This window comes from Semicossyphus pulcher, unplaced genomic scaffold, assembly GCF_022749685.1.
Source record: "Semicossyphus pulcher isolate SPU_LCO1_2020_fin unplaced genomic scaffold, fSemPul1.0.p SCAF_16, whole genome shotgun sequence".
Lineage (NCBI taxonomy): Eukaryota > Metazoa > Chordata > Actinopteri > Labriformes > Labridae > Semicossyphus > Semicossyphus pulcher.
Window position 1 is genome coordinate 14825275 of NW_027211670.1, and position 27957 is coordinate 14853231.

At 41.8% G+C, this 27957-nt stretch overlaps 1 protein-coding gene across 1 annotated transcript in view; it reads right to left on the reverse strand.

Moving 5' to 3' along the window:
* nrg3b (neuregulin 3b) overlaps positions 1-27957 on the reverse strand; it is a 233164-nt gene that overhangs the window by 115682 nt on the left and 89525 nt on the right. The window contains exon 2 of the mRNA XM_069664997.1: positions 4371-4506. Coding sequence (XP_069521098.1) covers positions 4371-4506 — 136 coding nt within the window. The remainder of the gene's footprint in view (positions 1-4370; positions 4507-27957) is intronic.

Consider the following 27957-nt stretch of genomic DNA (forward strand, 5'->3'; position numbering starts at 1 on the left):
AACACAGCAGCAACTCCTCTACTATTTGCAGCTCTAACTCATTGTTTTGGTTTGTCCGTCCATATGGTCGATTCCCAAAAAATAAAACCGTGGGCAGCCATTTTCAGCACTCAAGCTGACTGTGCGCTACCTGCTCAGCATGAAATGGTGAAGCTTTGAAGTAAACAAACGTCTGGTGAGGAGATTCAGACATTAAAACGGCAGGAGGAGAAATTTAGTTTTTAGGATATGGTGGACCAGAAGATGATCGAGTCAAGGACTTGAGTGTGCCAGGTAGACAGAAAGAATCTCTTAATGTCGAGGTAGATAACAGCTGTCGATTCAAATCATCAATTTAGCAAACTATTAACTTATTGTGCAGGTTTTTACCTATATTTGCGTGTCTCCAACGCTTTTGGCAGACACAGGACCTCAAGAGGAGCTGCTAGCTTACTTGCTGCTAGCTTATTTGTAGCTACTAAGCTTGTGTTTAGGTTAAGATTCCTTCAAGTGCTTATCTTTCAAGAGGTGTGTTACGGAACCAAATGATCACAGAGGTCTCCTTTTCTCCAACATAATCAGACCCGGTATTAAAACTAGCAAAAACACATGTTTTTCCAACCTCTGCTCTGGCTTGGGCAGCTGGAGCTGAGCTAACGCTAACTTTAGCTCACTAGCTAACATCCCTCATCTTGTTAAATGACGCAGTTAAAAACAAGTTAGGTTTCAATGTCTAGCCAATAGATCAACGGCCATCTGATAAATGTGTGTCTTAGAGGAGAAACATGAGACTATTGCAGGCTGGGATGGACGTTTAATTTGGTGCTGAACTGAGGGGAAAAGAAGGTAAAGGTTCATATCCAATAAAACTGCCAAAATTGCTGTTTCTGCTGCTTTGAGTTTGTTTTGGGGAATTTCTGCCCCCTAGTGGTTAAAAATAATTTAACGCAGCTTTAATGTGGACTGCAGGTTTAATTTCAAAGTTGCGAGTCATCTTTCACATTGTCAAATTTTGCGATTACTGTACTGTAAAAGCACCTCTTGAAAATCGCACACACTTGGAGTTCCAACTAGCAGTTATGACATTAAACAACAACGACATGGTGATTTGTGTGTAAAACGCTAATATTTTACTCTATTATTTCCTGGACTTTGCCCAAGCCGAAGGACCAACCTTTCAATAAAGCTACTCACAAACCTGTAATCATTCTTTCGCACGACAGGCACTCAGCTCAAGAGGAACGGGCAGACAGTGCCTCTGGGTTAGGCCCTCCAATCTTTCCTGAGTTCTATATGCAGTCATTCAACTGTCGCTAATTATAGCCTTGAGGCTAGATGCTACGAGTCTTCGGGGTTTCTTGATGCTGCTGCCACACAGGTGGGATGATGCAAATTGTTGGGCTGGCCACCGTGATATGTCTCGAGGCACACACTGAGTGTCCTTAATATCATTGAATTAGTCTCTGTCATTCAGCTAAATTATATATCATTATATTAGAATGTTATTAAACAGTGGGGGTGGGGGTCGGGGGCTGCCTTTCAAAACCCTATTATTGTCCTTTTTCCTCTCTGGTTACAACTGAAACTGGATGTTTCTCAACGTGTGGAACAAACAAAACACTTTGCAAATAACTTATTAAAAAATATATATATGACTTGGTTACTTTCCTGTGATTGATGAAAGGTCATGCAACTGTTAATTATGACCAAAAATGGTCTGTGAGTTGTTAATGCACAATTTCCTGACTACTTTTCAACTTTCTCTGCCCCAACATTTACTTTTCAAAGAGGCTTTACTTTTGCTCATTTATAATGCACCACTTCTTTTTTTTTTAAGATGAAGATTTGGGCCCTTTAATTCCAGGTAGGTGTACTAATGAGCTGTTTTTCAATTCAGCACCATTCAGCACAACTCTTCCCTCAGAGAAAATTTCTTATCATGTATTTTTAAACTGATGTATTTTTAAAGTGATACACCGCAGTGAAGAGTAGAAGTGGATAGTGCAGCAGGCTGCAAAGGGGAAACAAGTAGGAACATACAAAGAAGTCGAAGATCCAAGGATGAACTTGCTGCCAGTTATGCATATGGCATGTGTATGACCATAAATATTCTATGCACATGATCACATGCATATCTTTTATAAGCCTACTTTCAAGGATACTGTTTCACGTTTGTAGTGCAATTCAAACACTAGAGTTGTTCCAATGCTAATACCAGTCTGAGAAATGTCTCAGATACAGCCTAAAATCTTTGAACCAATCTTAAAGCATAATTTATAAGCCATGAAAAAAGTCAACTTGTTAAGGTAAGTTCATTCTTGGTCCAAAGCAGGCAACTACATTTTCAAAGCAGAGAAGAGGTCATTCAACACGTGATAATAAGAGACAACAACAGTGTAGCACTAACAAAAAAGGTAACGAAAAGTCTGAGCTAAACTAAATAAAGCAGTGTCACTCTGACGACACAGGACATCCAGAAGGGGCTGCAGCCTAGCAGCGGCTAATGTTAGCTTATCTTGTGTCTAGGTTATCAGCTTGTTTTTATATTACTACTCTTTCACTGTTCATTGAGCAAAAGGGTTTTAACTAGAGAAAAATTATCATGGTGTTCTCCTCCTCTCCTAAACAAACACATTCGGTAATTTAAACCAGTAAAAACATTGAAAAAGGCAGTTTTACGTTTAAACTATGCGATCAACTGCTAGAGAAAATCAGCTAGCATTAGCTAACCTTGTGTCCAGGTGCTCTGCTAGTTTTAAAATTAGGATTCCTTCCCTGTTTTCATGAGGTTTTTAACCAAACAGGAAATGCAGACTATTCAAGTAATTAACTTGAATGAACGTTTCACATAAAAATATTGTTTTTTTTCTCTGACACATCTTCAAACAGAGAAATTCAGAAGAAGTTGCTAGCAGAGCAGCAGCTAGCGTTAGCTAGTAGGTGTCCTGCTTGTTTTAAGGTTCGGATTCCTTTACCGTTCACTATTCACAAGGTTTTTAACCAAAGGCAACATTTTTGCAGACTAAAGAAGTAATTAGAAATGACTAATGCAGTTAAAAAATCAGTTTTTCTCTAATGTTCGTCTACAAACAGAGGAAGTCAGAAGAGGTTGCGAGCAGAGCAGTAACAAGCGTTAGCTAAGCTTTTGTTTAGGCGCTCTGCTTGTTTTAAGATTAGGATTCCTTTTCTGTTCACTATTCATACGGTTTTTAACCAAAGACAACATTGTTGCAGACCAAACAAGTAATTCTAACTGAATAATGGAGTTTCACATAAAAAAAACTGTTTTTCTCTGAAACTTATCTACAAACAGAGAAAGTCCGAAGAGCTTGCAAGTAGAGCAGCAGCTAGCGTTGGCTAAGCTTGTGTCTCGGAGCTCTGCTTATTTGTAAGTTAGGATTCCTTCCCTGTTAACTCTTTATGAGGTTTTTTTTAACCAGAGCCAAAATGATTATAGAGGTCTACACAGCCAAGCAACAAAGAAAATGCCTAAAACAATTAAAAATGCAGTTTCACACTAAAAATCTGTGTTTATCTGACACTCTTCTGTGGACACAAGAGAGGCAGAGATGTGTCAAAAAACATGTACCACATTCTGAAGTGTTTTTTTCCCCACTAGAGTTGCTTATTCACGTTTTTGTTCAGTTAAGACTGACTGTTTAACAAGCATTTAAAAAGAAGTTCTCTGTTGGTATTCATTCATTGATTCAATCTGATCAAGGTCAGACAAGTGTATATTTACAGGGGTTACCTCTTTTTATTCTGTTGTGCAATCAGGACGTGAGTTACTGCTTGGGCGAAACAAAGGAAAAGAGTAAAAGGAAGAATTAAAGTGCAAAAAATATCAGTTGCTTTTAAGTGAGATCAAAGAATATTCTTGCAAGAGCCGCTTCTTTTTACCTACCATTAAAATAAATCTCATGCCAAAGAGGTCACATCAGACAACATTAATACCAAGGTTTATACAAAAAGGAAGGCCATTTCATTGAATTTCATGTCGACTAAAAGTTTGTCAGGCTACATTAAAGACTAAGTTAGATCAAATTTGCTCTTCATGTGCTTCCTAGTTTGCATTCTTTTGCTTTTAGTTTCAATAAGAGATTCTGCTGCATCCAATGTGGTCAAAGCAACTCTGATCTCTCGGTGACTTGTGTCCGTGATTATAGATCTTTGGTGCAGTTTAGGTGCATTCACCGAGCGATTTTCCTGTGTTTCATCACCCTACCAACAGAGTCTGAGGCCAGGGGGGAAGAAAGCAGCCTGAATAAAAATGACCCCAAGGTCAGCGCTTGAATGGAAAGGGCAAGGAGAGGAAACATCGATACTGAGAGAGAAACCAAACGCCTCCGACACACACACACACACACACACACACGGCTCACAGCACTCACCTGCAGTGTCTGTGAACCCCTGCCACGGTTTCAATGATGGAGCACTCTCCCTCATTTAGACAAAAGGCCAGGTCCTTGTCTTCCACACACGGCTTGAAGACCTCTGAGCGTAGGCTTGGAAGTGTGGGGGCCACCGCTGTAGACAGAGAAAAAAAAAAGACAGATTTAGTTACAATTGAACAGAAAATATTGAAACTAAAGGAAATTTCTTTGCCTTTCAGCAATCACAGCTAATTCGGACAGGGACATTTCTCATTTTATTAATTTCTTTGATGTGCATAAAATGTGATTGCTTTTTTTTAAATGACCACTTTCCTTAGATTAGAAAAGAAGACTTTTTCCTTGTTGATTTGTGAGATTCAGTGGGCTAAAGGCAGGATAGCCTGAGGAACTACTTTCTTCATTACTGAGTAAAATTAGCATTTCTGGTTTAAAGGTTTCAGAAGCCGACCTTATGCAAAAGAGAAAGCAAAGACATGTTTTAACGCACGGTAATGACTTTTAAACATGTCTACGTGTTATAAAAGTTATTTGTATTGTACAGCGCTTTCAGTGTATGTCTTATTTTAACGCTTTTATCAAACATATGTACAGACTTCCTGTTTTCATCTCCTTTCAAAACAGGTAGTTCAACCACAATTCCTTTGTGAATTTCCTGGTTTGCTGTTTTAGCAATTGGTAAACACAGAATAAACTCCAAATAGCAGAATGGTATTTTTTTCACACTACAGAGAGGCAGAAACGTGAGATAAATGAACCCGATGATGAAGCTTTAACTCTCCTCTTCCAGTCTTACCCTTAGCCGCTCTCACATTGAGAGCATGGCTGCCATATACCAGCACTGCAATGCAGGGTTCCCCACCCTGTGAAATATGCACAGCTGTCAGGCGTGTGCTCACAGTGACGTATAAATATTGTGCGCTAACATGTGCAGCCGCATGCAAGTGTATGCAGATTGAACACACACGTGTGTTGGCAAACACACACAGGAATTGTCTCAGAAGCTCTTTCACTCCATCATGTAGTCAAGCTTTGAAAATTGGATTGACTGGTATTACACGCAACACCTTGCCAATACAATTGGATTACACATCTGAGTCTGCTTTCATCCATTTATATTATGTACACACATGCAAGTTCACACACCATACTCTTCTAATTGTCAGTCTGAGTCTATTTCTATCATCCTTTTGCAGGCGTCTGACACATCTTTGTCGCCCATCTGCTCCGTGTGCTTCCACTTCTGTCGCCCAATGTCCTTTTCTAGCTTGAGCTGAAGGCTCAAGTGACCAAAAAAAATAAAAAACTTGGTAATCCGTTTGTTGTGCCCCAGTGTCCAGTTCAATCTATGTTTTGTTTATGGCCATTGATCTAGAAATCCCGGGCTCTTGATGTAAGGCCCAAGAGATGATGAGAGATCAGAGGGAACACAAGAAGAGATATGTGGTGCTCCAGGGGACCGAGCAGGGGTGTAGCCAGACTGTTTGACTGGGGTGGCCCAACTGGGGCACTGATGTATGCAGGGGTGTCAATAGACACTAACAATTTATAATACAGATGTTTATTATTGTGTTTTTTATTGTGTAAGGCAACATAAGAATCATACATGTTTTAGTCTTTAAGGGCGTAAAAAGAAGAAGTCAATGTAAAAAAGGAACAACAAAAGAAATGTGTTAAAAAAGAATGTTGCTACATTGAAATGTCTCAAAGCTTACAGTATTTATATAACAAATCTCAAAAAGTCAATTTGAACATAAGTCTCCCCTCTAACTGTACAGATCACAGTTTAGAGTGGCCAATCAGATTTCAGGCTTTGGAGTCCAGGCCACCCCCCTGGACACGCCCCTGCAACCAAGACTAATTTGTAAGATATCATTTAAAGCGCTTAGCGTGTGCCATGTGTGACACCTTCAGATTAATTTGGTCTCTTTCCATTTTTTGAATATCTGTATCTGTTGCACGTCTCGCTTGTTGATTGCTAGTTAGAGTAATTTTGGTATCACTTCTCATATTCCAGCCTCAGGAGAGTTGTGCAAATTAAAGTAGGTCTCAAACCCATGCTGACTCTTTCACTCTCCTGCCTTTAAAAGACTCCGGATTACTTGTGTTTTGTATTATTAACTCTACAAATTCCCACGGTGGATTGTTCAAAAGGTTATCTATTCCAAGCTGCAACTTTAATAATAGAAAATAGAACACAACGTCCCCCTGTGGTACACACGTCCCTGGTAATAATTGTCATGGTGTTTTAAGTCCCTTGTATCTTTCTTCTCTTACAGCAGCAGTGACCACATGTGAAGAACAGCATGTTTGAAGTACAAAGGCAGCGGCAGCTGTGTTAGCTCAGCGGTTAAAGTTTAAGCACATGAAGCAAAGCTTTTCTGACAAAGGAGGAAGTTGATTTTGTGCTGTAAGCCTAACCATTGATACATTTACATTAGGCCAAGGTCATGCAGATACCAAACACCCTTTTTGGACCTGCATCGCATGTAATCTTATCTCCACTAAAACTTCATATTTTCACCTGTCATCTTATCTTATTTCAAAGAACTGGCCGAAGAAAGCTTCTGCTGATTCATTTTTACCATTTTCCTCGCTGGATAAAAAAAGTGGTTCAAGAGCAGCATCGTTTCATTCGTCATATGTTGTTGACAGCGCTGAGGGATAGGATGTGAACTACACAAGGTCAGTGTTGTACCAGTGACACAGCACTTTGGGAATCGATGATGATGTATGAAGCCTGCTTATATTTAATCACGAGGGAGAAAGCTCTTACAAAACTCCAGGTGGAGATGTTCCAATACTATTTTTTCTCTCCCGATTCCATGACCTCGACTGGAGTATTGGCCTCTACCAAGTAACCCTTAAACACCAGTAAAAAAAAAACAGTCCATGTTATTTTTGTGTTTTATAGCTTTATACTACTAGCCCAGTGAAATGTCAAGTCAGGGACAGAAGGTCTCCCAGGGTCCCAATGTCATTGTTGTATGACCTGGCTCTGTACACTGAAGGAATCCTATCCTAAACAAGCTGAGCACCTAGAAACAAGATAAGCTAACACTAGCGGCAGCTTTGCTAACTAACATCAGCTTGGCTAATGGCATCCTGGCTAACAACAGTTTGGCTAACAGCAGCTTTGCTAACTCATAGCAGCTTGGCTAATGGCAACTTGGCTAACAGCAGTTTGGCTAAAAGCAGCTTTGCTAACTAACAGCAGCTTGGCTAATGGCATCTTGGCTAACGGCAGTTTAGTTAACAGCAGCTTTGCTAACTAACAGCAGCTTGGCTAATGGTAGCTTGGCTAACGACAGTTTGGTTAACAGCAGCTTTGCTAACTAACAGCAGCTTGGCTAATGGCAGCTTGGCTAATGGCAGCTTGGCTAACGACAGTTTGGTTAACAGCAGCTTTGCTAACTAACAGCAGCTTGGCTAATGGTAGCTTGGCTAACGACAGTTTGGTTAACAGCAGCTTTGCTAACTAACAGCAGCTTGGCTAATGACAGTTTGGCTAACAGCAGCTTTGCTTACTAACAGCGGCTTGGCTAATGGCAGCTTGGCTAATGGCAGCTTGGTTAAAGACAGTTTGGTTAACAGCGTTTTGGTCAACTGCAGTTTTGCTAACTAACAGCAGCCTGGCTAATGGCAGCCTGGCTAATGGCAGCTTGGCTAACGGCAGCTTTGCAAACAGCAGCTTGGCTAACAGCAGCTTGGCTAACAACAATTTGGCTAACAGTCCTTCCCAATGTCATGTGTACCCTGTTCATGGCTTATTAACATGTAAATTGTGTGTTTTGCCATTTAAATTTACTTAAATATATGTTCAAAATACAGCTTTAAAATGTCCGAAGCTAAAACACTGATTTCTGACATTTTGCTAGCTTTGATTAATGTTACACCCTAAGCTAGCAGGGCGCTGGTGTTGTACTTGAAAAACAGTGTTGCTAAAGGCAGTCATAATATTTACTATGGCTGTGAAGGCTACTGTTCTGGAGAAGAATAAATAAATAGTTTTTTAGGGGGCTAATAATTTATGGTATCGGATAGGGTATTGACTGATGTATTCGCAATGCCTCAGATACTGCATTTAAGGCGGCATCAAAGGCATTTCCAATACTTTTATCGGAACTGGATCAACTCTACTCGTAGGCCCTTTGAAGCAGCCCATTTTGCATATTGAAACACATCAGACAGTGAATATGCCAGTTTCACAGAAGAGGCTGACATGAGAGTCCTAAATTACAAATATCATGGCATACTTTATAAGTGCACGGAATTTCAAGAATAGCTGATCTTTCAATTTCCTGCACTTTATAAGATGGCACCAATACCACTACCCCATGAATCATTACACCTGTAAAACCCGGGGAAGTGAATGCACACTTGTCAGCACGCTCTCCGTTCCCTTAAAACTGAATAAAAAGTGCTAAGTCTCTCACCTGTCACTCTACAAAATAAAAGCTCCGCTATTCTTCCCCAAATGGAAAGTCTACAAAAAGCCCGTTCTGATTACCACTCAAAAATCTGCAAAAAAAAAAAAACCCTTCTTGAGTCTTAAAGGATTACCTCCAATCTTTTAGCCCCATTGGCCGCATCAAGAAACAAGCCATCTTCAGATATGTTAGGCCTTGAGCAATACAGGCTGTCAATTTCTTAAGGTTTCCCTTTTCATCACCGTGACAGGCAAGAAATGGTAAAAAATCAGCAGCATAGCAAGCACAAGCGGGGCACTTTTGAACGAGCACCTGTCAAACAGGATCTTGTGGAAATGCTTCGTTCGTTTAATACTTCCCTGTCAGAAGAGGAGCGAGTTAATAAAGCAATTAGTGCGTTTCCTGAATGCACCGGAGCAGAATGGTGTGTGATATTTTTTTTGTGTATTTCCGGACTATCAAGACGCTGAACTTTAAAAGACCAGATGAACCTAACTGAGCTGAGTCGAACAATTAAAGCTGATCTTTTTTTCTATCTCATACCAATAATGAAAGCATATCACACCTTTAAAGACAATTAACCTGATGTTCATTACAGAGGTAATAGCTGATAAAAGATGTGTCCCCTGCTTTTAGTCCATATTAAGATGTCATGTCATAACTAATTATCACAATCCCGGCCAACAAGTTGCCATTAGGTTAATTTACCAACACTTTTAATGACACCTTTTTCAAAATACAACCCTCACATTGCAAGCCTCCAGCGTACTCTATGAAACTCAGACTGGTGGCTGTAAAAAAAAAAAATATTACAGTGGAAAATGTGCTAATAAATGGCAGCTGCAGAGGGAGTGTGATTCATCCCGGTCTCTTTGAAATCATTTTCACGTCTCTCACTCTCCCCGTTGCACAAAGGCAATCCAGATTGCCGATTCCCTTGGTAACTTTCAAGGAATCTACTGGCTGGGGATCACAGATCCAGATGATGCTTGAGAGATCAGAGATGTCTGACAGGAATACTGAGGCTAGTGCTCCTCAGTTGCTGCTTCTAAATCGCTTCTGATCGGTATCATTAAAAATTTAAAGAGCTTAAAATAATAGGTATTGGCTGTATTTTATTTTGAAATGCAGGGTGGCTTTATCTCTGATGTAGGTTATTGTAATAAAGACACATTACAGTAACTCCACAACAATAGTCCCATGAGTGGAATTAAAAAAAAGCTCACTGTAAAGCTGACTGCATGCTAACATTACAAGAACGGGTAATTATCACTGAAAAATACCCACAGGACTCAGACGCATTGTTTTTTTACATCATAAGGAGGAAGTCACATGCGGTCCCGCACATTATTCTCTATGAATGCAAACAGACACGACCAATCAAAGCGCACTTAAACTGGGCCAGCGTCTGCGCTCATTATACTGCGCTGTGGAGCGTGGGTCTGAAGAGTTTTGTGGTCAACGCTCGCCTCCAGCTACGAACCGCTTAAAATTTGGTCATATGCAACGAAATCCTCTTTAAAACATATTTAAGTCAATTTGACAAGTCATAGATCCATTACACAAAGAGCATTCTTAACCGGCGCACACACTCTGACGTACCCAGGGCCGTTACGCTGCTCCCGTCAAGCAGAAGGGATCGTTATGCACCACTTCTTTAAGGCTTGTGATTATATTAAATGGAATAAATGCTCCATGTGTAGTGGTTCGCCACTGTTATTGTCAGTTGCATATGTCTAAGTCGTACTTTTTGAGCTCCAATGCTTGATTACATTCAACAGTTAATTATAGTGTGGCTGAGAGCAGTGGGTGTATTACGCTTTCTTGCAGCTCGACTCCCTTGAAGCCCAGTTTTCAAATTGTCTATTACGCTTTCATGAAGCCGGAGCGAAAAAGCTTCCATGTAAGCGTCCTGTGGAGACCTTTACATCCGCTTTGCACATACACGCACTGTATATACATGCTGCTAAAGGCATGCACACACTCCGACTGTAGACAGGGCATCCTTGGCACAGACAACACAAGAGACAATTCCATTTACAACTGTAGCATTTTCCTGCTATGGCTTCCTTCTAATGTGCTCATTAGTGTTCTTGTGCTGAGCCTCATCCCTCAGGAGACTGTGGTGGGGAGAGAACTGCCTGTGTTTACTGCAGCACACATCAAAGAGAGCCTTACTACGTAAAGGGAAAGTCCTAAGAGAGCCTGCTGATTGCTTACCCATCATGCACTGCTGCCTTTTGGACAGGACCATATGCAGAGGAATATACAGCGCGCTGGGTATGGACAACACATTCGCTCTGGTAATGTTATCTCTCACAATGGTTTGGAAATGACTTGAACGTTTTTCCCCCCCTCTGAAGCAGAACTTGAGTGCTGGAGGAGGACTGGAGAAATTGTTCATTACTGGGATCCATATTTAAGAGAGGAGGATCTATAATTGCTATCTGCAGACTCAGTTTCAAGCAAATACTGTATATATAAAGAGGAGAATGTAGGTTTAATTGCCTTAAATCTGCAGGGTGTCTCCACTGGTGGCAAAAGACCTTAATTCTTAGTTGATTTATAACTTCAGTAGGCATGTTCCTAATGGCCTCACTCGCTAGTCTTCTTCAGTACAGTGTAATGTTCATTTTGTAAATAATGGTCCCATTTATAGTCAATAAAATCAGGTTATGCTTTGGGCTTGGCCGCCTGGGATTGTCAAGTTGCTACCACTGCCACCTTTCAACCAAGACCGGTCCAAACTGGTCCAAATATGGTCACTTCTGGTTCCAAAAAACCAAGATGGCGACCGCCAATATGCCAAACTCGAAAAAAGTGGGCTTCACAAACCAATGGTGACGTCCACTTCATTGATGTCTCCGGTTTCAACAAACATTTTACAAATGTTGGAATAGCATCTTTGGCCCTCTAAATGAGGAGACAATAGCTAATAGCTAAGCTCAAACAATTGCTTACTATTTGAATTATGCATAAGAAGGTAACTACTGCTCTCATATTAAGTGATCAACTTGAGGGTGATACAAAAAAACCCCCAACAACTTATTCATAAAGGGCAGAAATGAGGTTAGTACATCAGTTGTGTGAGGTTTCTTACACCGTTTATTGTTGAGTGAATGACGATACTCTCTATGAAACTCCCATTCAGCATATTTTAAAGCAAATACAACAATATTTGCCAATAAAGGACCTTCAAATGTAGAGCTATTGGCAAAATGTGCTACGGGGGAAGATAGAGTGAGTCCTCTAAAGATTTCTTTTAGCCTTGAATATCCAATACTTACACACAGCCACGGTCAATATGTATCAACAGTCAGCATACACACGCCCCCACACATAGAGACATGCACATACACACTGTGCTGTATGTCTTGCGTGATCATCAACACAACAAGCCCTGGGAGACGTTCTGTCCCTGACTTGACATAAACAAATAGTCGTTGACCCGTGGGACTGTTGGTTAAAGGTAGCAGTAGCTGCCTGTAAGCAGGGTTAAAGAGCACATGGCCTTGGACGCCATGACAGCGGCGTGATAGGCATTCAATGGGACATTTGTCACAGTTACTCTTCTTGTCCTTCACTCTAGTCCAACAGGTGGTTGGGACTTCAATCCCCATGCTGTGTATGCTCAACATCAATGGTTATTTTTTTCCACCTACGGGTAGACAATTCACCACATTCGTATGGCGGCCATTGTCCTCTGAAATTATGCTCAGGGTTGGCAGTTCAAATGCTGCTTTAATGTCGTTCTGCTGTGTTCCAGGTTTGAAAATGGTATTAACATAAGGAATATGACAAATAGTTATGTCACCACTTTCAGATATATTATAAAGTCAAAAAGACAATGAAGTAGTAGTAGAAATCTGGAGGGACATTGGCAATATCTGTTAGCTATCCTAAGTAAACAGCTAACGTTAGCATTCAATCACTGATAGTGTTGAAAGAAAAGATAGGAAAAGTGCAAATTTAAAGCTAATGGTAATGCTAGCTAGCTAACATATGTTACATAATGTTAGCCAGCAAACATTGTCTAACATGTTAGTTTGCCAATCATAGAAACATATGGCATCTGAGAAATTATTGATATTTCACCTCTCTGATTGATCAGAAACTGCTGAAAAGTTGGATTACTCCTTAGTTACCTTAAGGCAACAGCTAAGGTTAGCAATAAAACACTACTGAGCTACCATTAGTGTTTGATAGTGTTAATGCTAGCTAGCTAACATATTTTTGGTAATGCTAGCTAGCTTACATATTTTAGGTAATGCTAGCTAGATAACATAGTTTAGGTGATGTTAGCTAGCTTATATTTTTGAAATATGACACAATGTCCCTCTGGTTTTTCACTATCCTTTGGCTTTTCAGTTGCTTATCAATCAAGTGGCGAAGTGATAAAGATTTTTACACGACTTACAAACCTGGAACACAGCAGTAGCCTACAAGATTATACAGCATTTGAGCTTCCCACTCTGGGTGTACCGTCAGAGAAAATGGCCGTCATGTGAATATGGTGCTGCAACGTTTCCAAATGTCTGGCAAAGGAGTATGAAGGTATGCGTTCTTATTCCATTTTCATTGTTTGCTGCATTCAGGAGCTCAAAGTACTGTCGTTCTTCTTTGCCGCTGACACACCTTTGTGTCTAGTCATTACCTAATGGCATCATTATCAGGTGAACTAAAAAGGCTTTTGAATGTCTTCACAGTGACAGGCCCAAAGCAGCAGGTTAATAAAGTAGACCCCAATAGGCATCAAACATGCATTGAACCTTGAGGGGAACAATTCAGCCCCTTAATGAAAAGTTTTAATTATCGACATTATCTGTCGACCCCATGTCAGCTGGATCTTGATTAAAGTTTGGATGCCCACCGTACACACACAACATGTAGGCCTCTGCATTTCCAAACCCCTCCTCCTCCTCCCAAACAGATCATAAAGTGACCTTGAAATTTCTCTCCACAACCCACGCAACATAGTGCAAGCGTTTTGCTGCCAAGAGACTGCACTGTAAGTCCAAATCGCCTGTGCTAGAATATCCAATAAAACGGGCAGTGCAAACATCAGTGGAGTGAGTATGTAATTATAGGTTGAGCAGTTCTTTACGAAAAAGCACTGAAATTCTGTCTATCATACTTCTGCAGATGGGAGAAAGGACCTTAAAGCCTCTGGAAATTTGGCATGAAATAGTAAGAATTCATATATAATATAAAAGTTTAGAGTCTAATTTAGTGTCCAAAAAAATCTGTGTGAAAATAAAGTTTCATAACTTTTAGAAAACCTAGGTCAAATACAGCTCAATACGCTATTTTGACCATTTCTAAAGACTGTCACTTTGAGTGACATATCTGTGGCTCCGCCCACAACAATGGCACATGTGACAATCTGCATAGTGCAGCTTTAAACATGATATTTGAGTCTGGAGGAAGAAGAAAGCCCAATCATCTGAAAATATATACTCATTTGGATAGGTTAGCTATCCAAATCATGGATAGCAGTTAGCTTAAACATGCTACGTTAGCTGAGACGTCCCTAATTGTTCTCAGAGCTATGAATGCAATGTTAACTGATTGCTGTGTAGCATTAGTGTTAGCTAGTAGCGCGTTTTTATGGAGCTAAACTCCCTCTGGTGACTCGCAATACCTGCCACAGAAGATAGATCATGAACAGCCATCACTAGGAGACAAAAATAGACAACGCAGGGCGGTCAATCGTACTACAATGCTAGGCCTGTGGACGATGCTAACACTTAGCGTAAACTGGCTACTAGCTGCTTTTTCCTGTGATTAGTTTGCGAAAATATTTCAGTTCTGGATTGAAAATTTATAAGACTTCTTAAATGATAACGTGTACTTAAACCTTGAAATACAGACTCAGAAGCCTACTGTGGATTCGTGTAACCATGGACGTTAAAGCTCTAGCTTTCTCCTCACCAGAGCTTTATAGAAATCACAATGGAACTCGCAATTATCTTTTCATGATCGTCATTCATTTCACTCCTTGATTACCCCTCTTATTGTATAGTCTGAGTAATTTAATGCAATTTTAAAGACCTTTCAGACCTATAGCTGTTCGAGCTCCAGATGAGACATCACAGAAGCACCCTTCAGACGGCACTGGGAGCACAGAGGGATGACTGGGATTGATTGAAGTTCTCTGAAATTAACATGATTCAAATTGTTAGGTTATTAGGTTATTATCAGTATTGAGAGCTCTGTGTTTTTCTCAAGCTGCCTCGAGGGCTTTCAAGATAATTTGCCTCCACTGTTGCACATTTCTCTGACTCAGTGGTGCTAACAAAGCCACAGTTTGGATCTTAACGGTGACTCGACTGCTTTTTCGACCCGCGGACGCCCCCGCTATCAAGGTCAAAAAGCAATCCGTCCACTGTTATTGACTGGAATCGCTTAATGAGGTTGATAAGAATGCACAAACACAGAAGAACAATGTTATTAGAGGCAATTTCTCCTGCGCTAATTTGTCTTCGCAATCCATATGCAGAAATATGAGAGCAGACAGATGATTTATCCTGATTCATTGATTGTAATTTGTGGGGTAATTATCATAATAGACCACCAGGAGGGACGGAATGATGTTACTGCTTATGATCTCGGCAATGACAACATCCAATTTGCTCGACTGTAATGTAGTGCCTTAATTTGAAAGCACTTGCATTGTGTCTTTGCTCTTGCCATGTTTTGTGGAACATTTGTGTTTTTGGCGTAATGTTCCAAAGCACAACAGTTTGTGTTAAACGTCCAACAGCTGAACCACTATGATGTGATGCCACAATTATTGTTCCATTTAAACCTGATGAATCCATAGACTGTATAAAAAGATGGACAACATGAAACGTGAAGCCAAAACATCTCTATCGCCCCCTGCTGACTGGCTGCAGTATAGGTCATAAAGCCCGCCTCCTCCATGTTAACAGATGGCACATGAGTCAAACTATAAAATCAAAAAAACACGGCAAATAAATGTCTGGTTTCTGTCATTGTAGTTAGTTCTTATCATGCTTATTTATGTCCAAGTGTTCATTTTTCTCTAATGCCATGATTGACAGCTCTGTTGACAAATACGGCTCCTGCAGCCGACCCGGTTTTCCATCACCCAGCAGTGGTTGGTCTGCCAGAGAGGGTAGGCGGAGCTAAGTGGTGTCATTTCCGGTCTCTACAAGTGTTGGGAGTAAACAGTAATCTACTATGGCTGAACAAAGAAAAGATCAATGACTACAGATACAACTTATACAACTAAAAATAAGTGCCTGCCTCCGGAGGTATTATGGCTTCACTTTTGTACAACGACAGGAGGTGGAGACACGTCGTCCATCTTTATATACAGTCGTTGGAGGAACGTGGGTGGAGTACTGTAATGCCTGTAAAACTGAGCAGATAACAGAGAATAAACCAGTAACCGGAGGACTAAAGTTGAAACTATCGAATGTAAATTTAATGAGCGAGGTCGCCTCAGTGCTTTTTTTTTCTCCACAGCAATGACATTAAATTTAGATTTGGATTCCAGGACAGGACGCGCACAAATTAAAGCTTGCTTGAGTTTTTTCGCTGAAATATACATACCTGTGGTGTTGCTTGAGGAAGGACGAGGTAATTAATAATTCATCCCTGTTTACAAATGGGACGCGGCGAAAGAGGCCCGCGGAAACTAATGAAAAACACACAACGTGTACACATAAGTGTGCAGGAGAGAACAAAACGAAACGCGGTGTGATGACTTTAGACAGAAAATATGCGGGAATATTACCTGGTTGTGATTATTCATGAGGGGAAAATAGCCCTTAAGTGCTATCTCTTCTAGATTAAAGCATAAATAAATAATCAGCTCATCCTATTAAATAACACCAACATAATTAGTTTTACCTATTTTCACAAAATACTTATTCAGAGATCTGGGGTGTGTGTGTTCGTGCACAGCATGTGTCCATCAAAATGTTTCATTAATTCACATGAAAAGTCTTTTGTTCTTCACTGCAACGCTAACAAACCATTCATCAGACGTGGCATATTTGGCTTCTCTGTTAATGTGCATCTTACTGTTACCACGCTGCTGATACCACACTCGGTCCTGTCTTGGCAGCGCCTGTCTCCCATCTGCCTTTTTTTTTTTATTCAAGACTATATTTAAAAAAGATGGCATAAAAATTTAATCCTAAGGGTTCTAGAAGATTATGCTTTGCCAGCAGAAACTGGCAGATAGACTGAGAGGTGCAGTCGGACGAGCACCTAATTGTGGCTCCGCTTACTTAGCGGTGACGTCTTCGCTGCCGTGACACTTACAAAAGACGCTGAATGTTATGCAGATGAGCTGACGTTATCGATGCCAAGATCAGCGCGCAGTTGTGTTCAAACCGCTCACAGCTTTTTTATTCAGCCTCCGTGGGTATTTACCAGCTCCCACTTTATGCTCGGCAAACATATTTGAATTGGAAATTGCTCAAAATGCTGTTTTATGCGGCACTCATCTCCAGATGCACATGCAAATAGATTAAATAGTCATCAAAAGAGGGGGGACGAAAAGCGGCAAAAGGAAAAGTTTGCAAGTCTAGACCAAACTGTGTGAGCCAATAAGGATCTTGATCACAAGTTATTGATGCTTTTTCTCCGTCTGTCTCCGTCTCTTTGCTTAATCCAGCAAGATGCGGCCAATTATTCACACCTGAGCGGACAGCAGGAGAGAAGGGACGCGATGCAGAGCGTGAGAACTTGACAGGAAAGACAACCGAGCGCCGTTGGAGATCCGGTTTTAAAGGCGCAGCAGCCTCTTTTTTCCCTCTTCGCTATACCCCCCCCCCATCCTCCCTGTGCCACTCTTCTCTTCTTCCTCAAGGGAACTCCGGGACGCTGCAGAAATGCAACAACGACATGCATCCCCGTTTCAGCGTAGAGTGATTCACCTACGTGGAGCAGAGAGTGGCTTCCTGTCAGCGCGGTTGATTAAAATTCCTGGGACCAAGAATGCAGGGTGTGATGTACGACGAGCAGGTGGTGCGGGTTTAATATGCATGAGCGGACAGCTCCTGCATCTGCAGATTGGCAGTCACTGAGCTCGCCTGTCCGCTCCCCTGGCAGCTCACTTGGCATATGGAGCTATTGGGGGGGCATACATGAGCATAACAGGGGGGTTGGTCTGAGCACCCACTCTTACAATTCACCCTTTTTGTGACTCCTGAGATCAGAAGGATGGCAGCTAGCTCCTTTTTGGTGGCTCAGAGCAGCCCAGATGAAGGAAGAGGAGGGCATTTTTCAGCTGTATATTTTATTGATTTTATACAAACAGCAGGAAAGATCAAAAGGGAGGCGGATTAGAGGAGCCGGTGTAAAAATTGACTGAGATGGGGTTTAGGACTTAGGCTTACTGAAGGGAAGATGTGATTAGCCCCTACACCATCTCAGCGGATGATTCTATTGATATGAAAAAGCAAGCGCAGTCCTACTCCACATTTTGTAGCAGAGAAAAGTGGGCTTAGCTAGCGCTGCCTGGCTCTGTATTTGACACATAAACTGTGACTTGGAAAAGGTTCGGCTGTGTAAGTATTTCAGGCAGCTGTGTACTGTAAGATTCAGCAGGGTTCACTGTTTGTGTGGGTGCATTGCAAAGTGGTGTTTTTCAGTGGCTTTTTCTGCTTCTCCTCTCGCCCGAGCCTGTTTGTTGTTTTGCTGGTTTGATGTGTGTGCTGCAGTGGGAGGAGAGGAGCAGTAGGAGGTGTGTCACTGGCAAGCCAACAGCGCAAGGAAACTTTGATGTCAAGTTTGTCCACGTTTTGTGCCACCTGCCGCCTGACTGCGGGCCAACAAGGTACTAAAGACGGCGTACCTAAGTTCCCTGACACTTTCATGACATAATTTGTCGAACGCGCATTCTAACAGACTTCCTGAAAATCCCCCAAACAAACAACCTGCTTTACTGCAATACTACCTGAACCTGCAGACCCTTCTGTAAGTCTAATAAATGACCTTACAACACATTCTCTCTACATTAAATATAACCGCTTGGTCTGTGGCCCTAAGCTTCAAAATATGACTATCTCGGTACATGCTAGCATTAGTTTAGGAATGCAATGCTACCTGGTCAAGATATCAGTAAGACATCCAGTCAGACTTTCAAACAAAGACGTAAGTTTACCGATAAGAAATGGGCAACCTCAAGACAGATTTTCAAAATAAAACTTGCCCACTAACATTTCCATTTTATGAACTTAAAGCAGAAAAAACACTTGGTTATGTTAAAGAACAAGATCACGATTTAAAGTACCGATTTAAGTACACTACTCACAGTATGTTACTAAACTATGTTAAGTAAGAACCACACCAAACATAGCTAGCATACATACTTAAGCTAGCTTAAAAATGGACTCCTTGTGTCACATGGGGGTTGAACCCTTGTCTCCTGGATAAACAGTTTTATCCATCCACGCATGAGCGTTGCTCATACGTCACTTGACTTCAACACCACATCTGAAAGATAAGCAAGAGCACAGCAGCATCCATAAAAGGCGCTAGACAGTTAGCAACAGCTTCATATTTTGAAGCTTTTGGACGCTGACCAAGCAACCAATCAAGGAAGATTAAGGGCCCGATCAGACAGAGCGCGTTTTAGCAGCTGGGGGTGTTTTTTTGTCATCGTATTTAATGAGAGGGACGCTTTTTGCGCGCTGCTTTTTAGTTGGAGAGCGCCTCGCGTTTTTCCGCTCTGTGCGCTTCGCGTTGAAAAAACTTTCAATTCAAAGCAGAAAAGCGTGGCCTTCTGTCAGTTTACAATATAACGGTTAGGTTAATGACAGCTAATGATTCGGTGGTTGCCCTAACAACAGTGGGAAAAAAAGGCTGAGCGAGCTGCTCTTTTTTTTTAACCGTAGGCTTCAACAAAACAGGCAGTGCGGTGCGCCTCACGTTTTACAGCCTGCAAAACACGCTCTGTCTGATCGGGCCCTAATACTTCATTTTTACACCATGAGTACTAAGTTGTCTACTTAGGATTAAGTCACACAGCAGATATTACCAGATATCACCTTAACTGGTATTCTTTGCAGATCTCAGTTTCCACTTAAGCTAAGTTAGCTGACGTTATTGTTTCACAGACTGACAGAACAAGCTGCTGCTTAGTCCTTAATGTCCAACGAGCCTAACTGATGAATGATAGAGATTCTGATTTGTTCTTACTGACTGCTAGCTTGTTAGCAGAAAGTGAAGTTAGCTTGCTAGCTTTCAACAGTATCAAAGATGCTGAAATGTAAAAGGTTTTGGGTATGAGTACAGTTTTTAGGGGAACATTTTTGCGACGGTATGGTATGCACTGACTCACACACAAGTCTTCTATAGTAGCCACCGAGCTGTGTGAAGAGCATCCCTTTGAGCTGACTGACTTTTTCATCCATCTCCAGTAACCAAGTGTTTTCCATCAGTGCGTTGCCAAATCATGATTCCGTTGGCCAGATCCACTATAGTTTCTTGCAACTGTATCCAGACTTTTGAAAAAGAGCAACAGCAACCTCGGTGTTGTAGTTCTCACTAACATTTTAATGTATATGTCCAGCACAGATACATGAAAAGTAATATTTAAAGGAGCTACATGTACACAGAAAAAAGATGAACGATATCAGACTAATCAGAGCAAGGCATATGGAATAAACTCTATCAAACGAATGTATTTAGGTGTTATAATTAAGTTGACATTAAATACACCTGCAATGAGTCATTTGGAGACAAATCTGCAAACACAATGAATGCGCTAATTGGATTACATTAATGATAACTAGCTTGAAAAAACTCACCAGGGGACAACTGTTAATCCCAATTATAAATCCCACTGACTGAGCAACCAGCGGACAAAGCAAAGCCCTGATGAGTTTTGCTCCCCCCCACCCTCCCCAAACAAGGCAGATTTCCCCTGTCACCCCATTCTGGCTCAATACCCATATCTTGGAGGTGGCTTCCACTTCTCCTTCTTTCTCTCTCTCTCACACACACACGGTGGAACACACAAAAAACAGTCACAGCAAATTTCGCCTTGGCATCACCACCCCAAAGCTTCTACAAAAATAAACATAGGTAGAAAACACACTGCTACACACACACGCGCGCGCGCAAACGCCTGCTGCTCTCAATGGAGCAGTGGGAACAGGATTACATGCCTTTCAGACTGCTCACTCCCAGCAGAAAGACACAACTCTGATCCAATCATGGCTCACACATGCAGAAACAAGCTAAAGATTGGGGCTTGGTCTCTTTTGGGAACAAGCTTGTCAACAATATTAGCTTACTAGAAGGAGAGAGCACTGACACAACACTGATATTGTGACCATTTTAGATGGATTTAGCAAATAACAGAGGAAGGGTTGTGAGTTTGATTAGTTAATACAGACCTGAAAAAATGCTGCCATACAAACATACACTCCAAATACATAAAAATGCTCGACTGGCACTCATAATGCACTGGGACTCGCACTGTTGGCCTTGACTCTGGATCAGTGGAATCCTGTTTACCCCCCTGCTCTCCCTCCCTACTGGCCTTCTGGGAGTGTCTGCCATCTAATTCCAGCCAAATCATGGCCTGTTTTACACCTCACCACCTGCCATGTGTGCGTGGGAGAGAGAGAGAGAAATGTGAGTGCGTGTTCGGATGCTAGAAAAGCAGCGAAAAGTGTGGGGTCTGAAGATCATTTTTGACCACAGTGGCGACATGATTCTCTCAGACGAAGCAGCAGATGGATGTCTGCCCATGAGTCTTGTTCTGCTCGAGGTTTCTGCCTGTTGGAAGGAAGTTTTTCTTGCTGCTCATTGGTTGAATAATGTCGGATTAGTCATTCATACAAATACACATTCAGAAGCAGTTTGGGGTTCAGTGTCTCGCCCAAGGACACTTTGACATATAGAAACAAGGAGTTGGGGATCGAACCGCTGACCATACACATTCGTACCAAATGGCTATGCCTTTGGGAGCAATTTGGGGTTCAGTGTATTGCCCATGGACACTTCGACATATAGACTGAGGGAGCTGGGGATCGAACCGCCGACCTTCATACACATTCATACTCCATGGCTATTACTGCAGGAGCAATTTGGGGTTCAGTGTCTTGCCCATGGACACTTCTTCTTATGGACAAGGGGAGCTGGGAATCAAACCGTCGACCTTTATACACATTCATACTCGATGGCTATGCCTTAGGAAGTACTTTGGGGTTTAGTGTCTTGCCCAAGGACACTTCTTCTTATGGACAAGGGGAGCTGGGGATCGAACCGTCGACCTTCATACACATTCATACTCCATGGCTATTACTGCAGGAGCAATTTGGGGTTCAGTGTCTTGCCCAAAGGACATTTGGACATATAGGAAGAGGTAGCTGGGGATCGAACCGCCGACCTTCATACACATTCATACCCAATGGCTATGCCTTAGGAAACAATTTGGGGTTCAGTGTCTTGCCCAAGGACACTTCTTCTTATGGACGAGGGGAGCTGGGGATCGAACCGTCGACCTTTATACACATTCATACTCGATGGCTATGCCTTAGGAAACAATTTGGGGTTCAGTGTCTTGCCCAAGGACATGTCGACATATAGACTGAGGGAGCTGGGGATCGAACCGTCGGCCTTTATAGACATTCATACTCGATGGCTGTGCCTTAGGAAGTACTTTGGGGTTTAGTGTCTTACCCAAGGACACTTTGATATATTAAAAGAAGGAGCTGGGGATCGAACCGCGGACTCTCCAATTGGAGGGTGATCCACTCTCCCTCCAAGCCACAGCCGACTCTACCTTTGACCGACAGCAATAAAAATGGATTGACAGCAGGAAACACTAGCACATAAATAATCGTTAAAGTTTTTCCTACACTTATACATTTTTTACAATAAATATGTGACTTCTCCCACAACTGATCCACATTGAGCGTAATAACAATGTATTCTGTTAATTGCATGCCTTCAGAAATGGCCAGCACAGAGTTTGATCTTAATGCAAGTCATCAGTATGAGTGCACAGAGTGATTAATGTCACATAGGAGCTGTCAAAGTCCCTGTAAAACATATTGCTCCTTCAGAGTATTCCTCTCTCTTCTCCTCCGTGGCCTCCATCAGACGACGCATAGAAACATTAAACCTGACGGACAAAAAATGTTGTGCGTGAAGGATGGTTGTGTTTTCCAAAAGCGGTTCTCTCCGGTGCATAGCGTTCCCTAACAGACATATTAATCAAAGAAGTTTCGCTCAGAGCTATTTGGGGATGAATACAATGCAGGGTCCTCGTTCCTCCACACATCAGTTCTGCCTCTGCTGCTCGAGGTGGCACACTCGATGAAGGCCGGAGGCAAATATATTTTACCGACTTGATGTTTGTCTCTAAATTACTGCAAAATACTTCCTCTTGAGAAAACAACGAGAATCCAGGCGTCATGGACGGTGTGAAATGCTGTTATTTCTCCGTGTTGTTTTGTTTGTACGCCGCCGAATTCAGCACATTAGCAGCAGACGATACAGCAGGTTTAACTCAAAGCGGGGGAAAGAAAAGTCCCAAGCTGAAGCGCGAGATAAAGTGCTTTGAATAGCAAACAAACAGGGCTTTGGTGGAGAGTGGCAGGGGATGAATCAACGCGGGGGAACGACAGCAAATTGCGGCGACAATTGCTCTTGACATTCACAGTCACCTTAAACTGTGACCACAGAGGAAGAAGAATGCTTCCCATCGCAACAAAACCAAGAAAAAATGAACACTAATATGCTGCCATAATTAAGAATTTCTATACTCTGAATCAAGCTTTTATTTCCCCCAAAAGAGAGAATAATGTTGCCATTCAGAAATGCATTTGACGTCAAAATAGACTATGTTAATCAGCAAGCCTGTTAACTGTATAGCCATATTATGTGCATTGTAACAGCCATACCAACCAAGTAAATCCAAATGGAAGGACTTTTATTTTGGGGGCTAAATGTGACCAATGCTAATACGTAATACCCAGCAGAGCAGGTTATATTTGTGGCTTATACTTTATTGTTCCAAATAAAACTGAGACGACCTTTGTAGGAAGGTCTGGATGTTACAGACATAAACATTTATAAGGATGCGGAAAAGGAAAAAATGAATACAGAAGGAAGGTTGAAGATTGAACATTGATTAGACTAAATCATATTTAGTTCATATTGTTACAACAATAATATGAACACCACATTATAGAGCTTAAATCTCAGGCTGAAAAGGCCAATCTCAGAGCCAGCAGAGCTTAAGAACTGACAAATTGTGAAGCATACCTTAATCCAGTTGTACCACAACAACGTCTGACATAACAGCCCTCAGATTGGCAGCTCACTGATCTTTCCTTTGGTGCCTCCAGACCAAAAACAACCATTCTCATGATGAAAAAGGGCCTCATTCAGAACCAAAGCTCCCGTAAATAAGCTGTCAAAACTGATGCTGATTTTAGTAAATGGATAATGTGGCCTTTGTGGCATGACAGGACTAGTCCCAACCAGCCGGGAGTCTTTATTCTCTTCAGACGGAGGAACTTGTGTCAAAGCCTCAGCTTGTCATGTTTGTTTCCAGCGGAAGGAAGGTCAACAATGAGTGTGTACAGATCATTGGTCTGGCTGTCCACCTGCTGGGAACCAATAATCGCTTTCAAAGATGATGTTTTATTCACATGATTACTGGAGGTGAGAGTTGAGAACAAAATGAAATGGGGAAAAACAAGTTTACAGTGGTTTGAGACAGATTCATACAACAACAAAGGATTAAAAACACACCTAAATATGTCAGCAGTATGCCTTCACAAGACAAGCTGTGGTTGATGTCAGTCATGCTACTTTAGTGGTCCAAAACTTGATCAGGCGCTTTAAGAGAACTTGGTAGGGTATAGAGCTGAGGGAACAGGGTTTACATTGAGTGAGCAGCCCAGGGATTTGCTGTGATGGGACAAATGTCTGTATGGGGAGACATTGGAGGGTACAATGCTTGAATTGGCAGCACCATTAAATGTTAAAAAGATTGGTTGGGATGGTTGAAATGGCATTTTGGGTTAGGGTTAAGGTTAGCTCATTTTGATGCTGAAGCTTCATGTAGATTTGAGAAATTATGTCATTATACAATAAAAGTGGTTGTGATTATATGTAGCACCAAAATAAGTGTCCCAAAAAGTCCCATAAGGGGACATAATGGGGAAATGGGACTCGCCTCTAGGGAGGGCCCATTGAGGCCAGCAATAAACTTGTTCATCCTGAATATAAGCCAAACTCTTATTTAAACCTAAATGCTCACCATTCATTAAAAGAACAAAAGTTAGATTTTACTTAACGTTGCTTATGTAACATTTATTGTGTTCCTTAAAATGGCATGAGTCTTTACTTGCCAAAACCTCACAACTATAGCGGGCCACACATGACCTTTACTACTAGGCGAGCTAATCATCCTACATGGGACTGATTGTATTTACACATGTCTAATCTCTTAAACCAAAATAGGCCCCATTTGTGTTGACCATTCTGAGCCTATTGACTCATTTCCCATTTGGGAATTTAGCTATAGCATACTAATGACCTACAGAGGCTTATATTTCTAGCTCTGCTGTGAAACGTCTTCAAGAACTTCAACCAAGTCCAGTTGTCTTTTGGATTAAGCTTAGAATTCCCATTAGTGACCCAACCAGGACCCACATTGGGAGCCCACATGGGTTTGTCCATGTGGGAGCTACTTAGTTGACCCAAGTGGGCCCAAGATAAGATGCACATTTTGGGCCTATCCCCGCTTGGTACCGATGTAGCCCAAGCATAACCCATGTGGGGCCGACATACACATGTTGGCTGGGTGTGTTGGAGTAAATCCATCGCACCAGGGCCTGTGCATCAATCAGGATGCCAAAGAAGGAAGGGGAAGAATACGAGGAAGGTGGCAAGGGCTTTTGACCCGAACAAGAATTTGGTGACCGCATTTTTTCAGTCAGCTTGAAACTGAGCCAGACTGAAGAAACCAGCGACAGCCGGGAGGCTAACAGGCAGCTAACCAGGAGAAAGCTAGCCCCAGTGAAGGCGCTGCCACTACCACTTATGAGAAGAAGGATCATTCAGATTATAGGCAAGACTTTCTTCACTGAACACAAGCACTACAATTTGAACCCCTTGTGTAGATTATAATGATGTGGTGCGTGTTCCCTGTGCTTATAGGCCTATACCCCTGGTCACTGAGTAATTACACGTATGTGTTTATGTAGGAGGGAGCATGTTGAATGTGTTAATCAATAAGTCAGATTTGGCGACAACCCATTTAGTGGGGCTTTCAGGGGCCATGCAATTTCTGTGGGCTGGTCTGGCTGTCAGTCATGTTGGCTTCCGTGCTGCAACTAATGATTAAAGATGAATGTGCCGAGTATTAATAGATTTGTTTTTATATGTATGCTATAAAAAGTCAGAAAGTTGTGAAAAATTGCCATTATAATTTACCCAGAGCCCAAAGGGATGTCTTGTTTCAAACACATCGGTCATTCTTATTTAAACACATTATGACATTTAATACAAAGCATATCCCTTCACGTTTTCAACTTAATCCAAGCTATAGGCTTCTATACAGTGGGAAAATACTGTGAATAAAAGGTTTATTAATGTGCTGCTGTCCCCCGTCGCTCTATAAGACATTCTCTTGGTGCCAACCAACGCTGCCAACTCTGACAGCCATCCACAGCTAAGCAGAAGTAAGACAGAGGAGCCAGCAGAGGATTTCTCACAGAGCCACTGACACCTGTCACCACGGAGCATCAGACTCACATAAATAACAAACTGGTCGGACTGACTGGAGTGATAACATGGAAGCACTTTAAGACAAAGGGCAGAGGAGAAAGTTCTGCTTGAGAGTCTACAGTAGAGTGCTACAGTCTGTCAATCACTGTGTTGTTTGAAGTTGTGTACTTGAGATGTTGCAGGAAATAACAGGCCCTTGGAACGGCTGCCAAACTGTGGAAAAAGGTTCGACATACTGTAGTTTTAGGGTTACTGAACTGTGAAAAACAGGCTGGGCGTAAGTAAGATTATTAATCTGAAAAGCAGTTGGAGCACCGCAGAGTGTCCGCCACACCATTCAACATACAACACACAGCATATTAGGCGCTCATTTGTGTTGACAGCGATCAGACGGTGCAACGCTTCCAACCCAACAGCTCCAGACTCAGCCAATTAACAGGGTGCTGAGGCAGGATGCTTTCACTGCCCTCAGGAACTATTCAGGATGTTTTTTTCTGACTTCATATTCCTCCAATTTATCCGTACGGCATCTGCTGGCACAGAGCTCGAGAGTCTCGTCTGGCTGGCGAGAACACATATTTCATTTTTTGGGCACTTTTTTGATTTCATACATATTTATCTATCTTTTTTTTTTTTTTTCTGGACCCCTGAGAAAAGAAGCTGTGTGCACAGAGTTGAGAGTTTAATTTGAAGCTATGCAGACATGTGCTATGTGCTACGGTTCACAGAGCAACACCAGCTTAAAAGTTTTAATCACAACCATTATTTTTATGTTGACCGCCAACACGTTTAAATAATGGACAGGGCTCAGATTTCCATCATGGTTTACAACGGACAGTAAAAGTAGCAGCTGAGAAAGTGACATTATTATTTTGTCATCTCTTCCACTCTAATCATTCTCACTGTAATTACTCTCAGCTTTCGTATCGCCATTTAAACCAGGGAAGATCTTTTTCGAATAACGCCATACTATGAATTTAGCTTGAAATGCAGGGTGTAAAAAACATAATCTTTGCAGTGAATGTCAGCCAACTGCTAAAATCCTGTTATCTCACACTCAGCCTGTATTTGGTCCACATGGGAGAGCTAAGAAAAGACTAAGAGGGTGCTACATGATGAGCCCTGCGGCAGATACTGTATATGACATATAGCATTAGACTAGCTGGCTGACCAGCCACTGCAAGTAATAATTCCACCATGCATGAGTGCAAATTCATCATCCTCGTCAGATCACAAGGTAAGTAAAGATGTTAAATCCGGGAGTAAAACGTGGCTGAGAGGATTTCTGCACAGTGTGCTAGAAATGTCAGTTTGACTGGTGCACAAAGAAACATTAGGTGGAAGAAGTTGTCAATCATGCGTCCACTAGCATACCTGCACTGCCTGCTGGCTAGCTTGTTGTGTGTTGTTGTGTAAAGGGG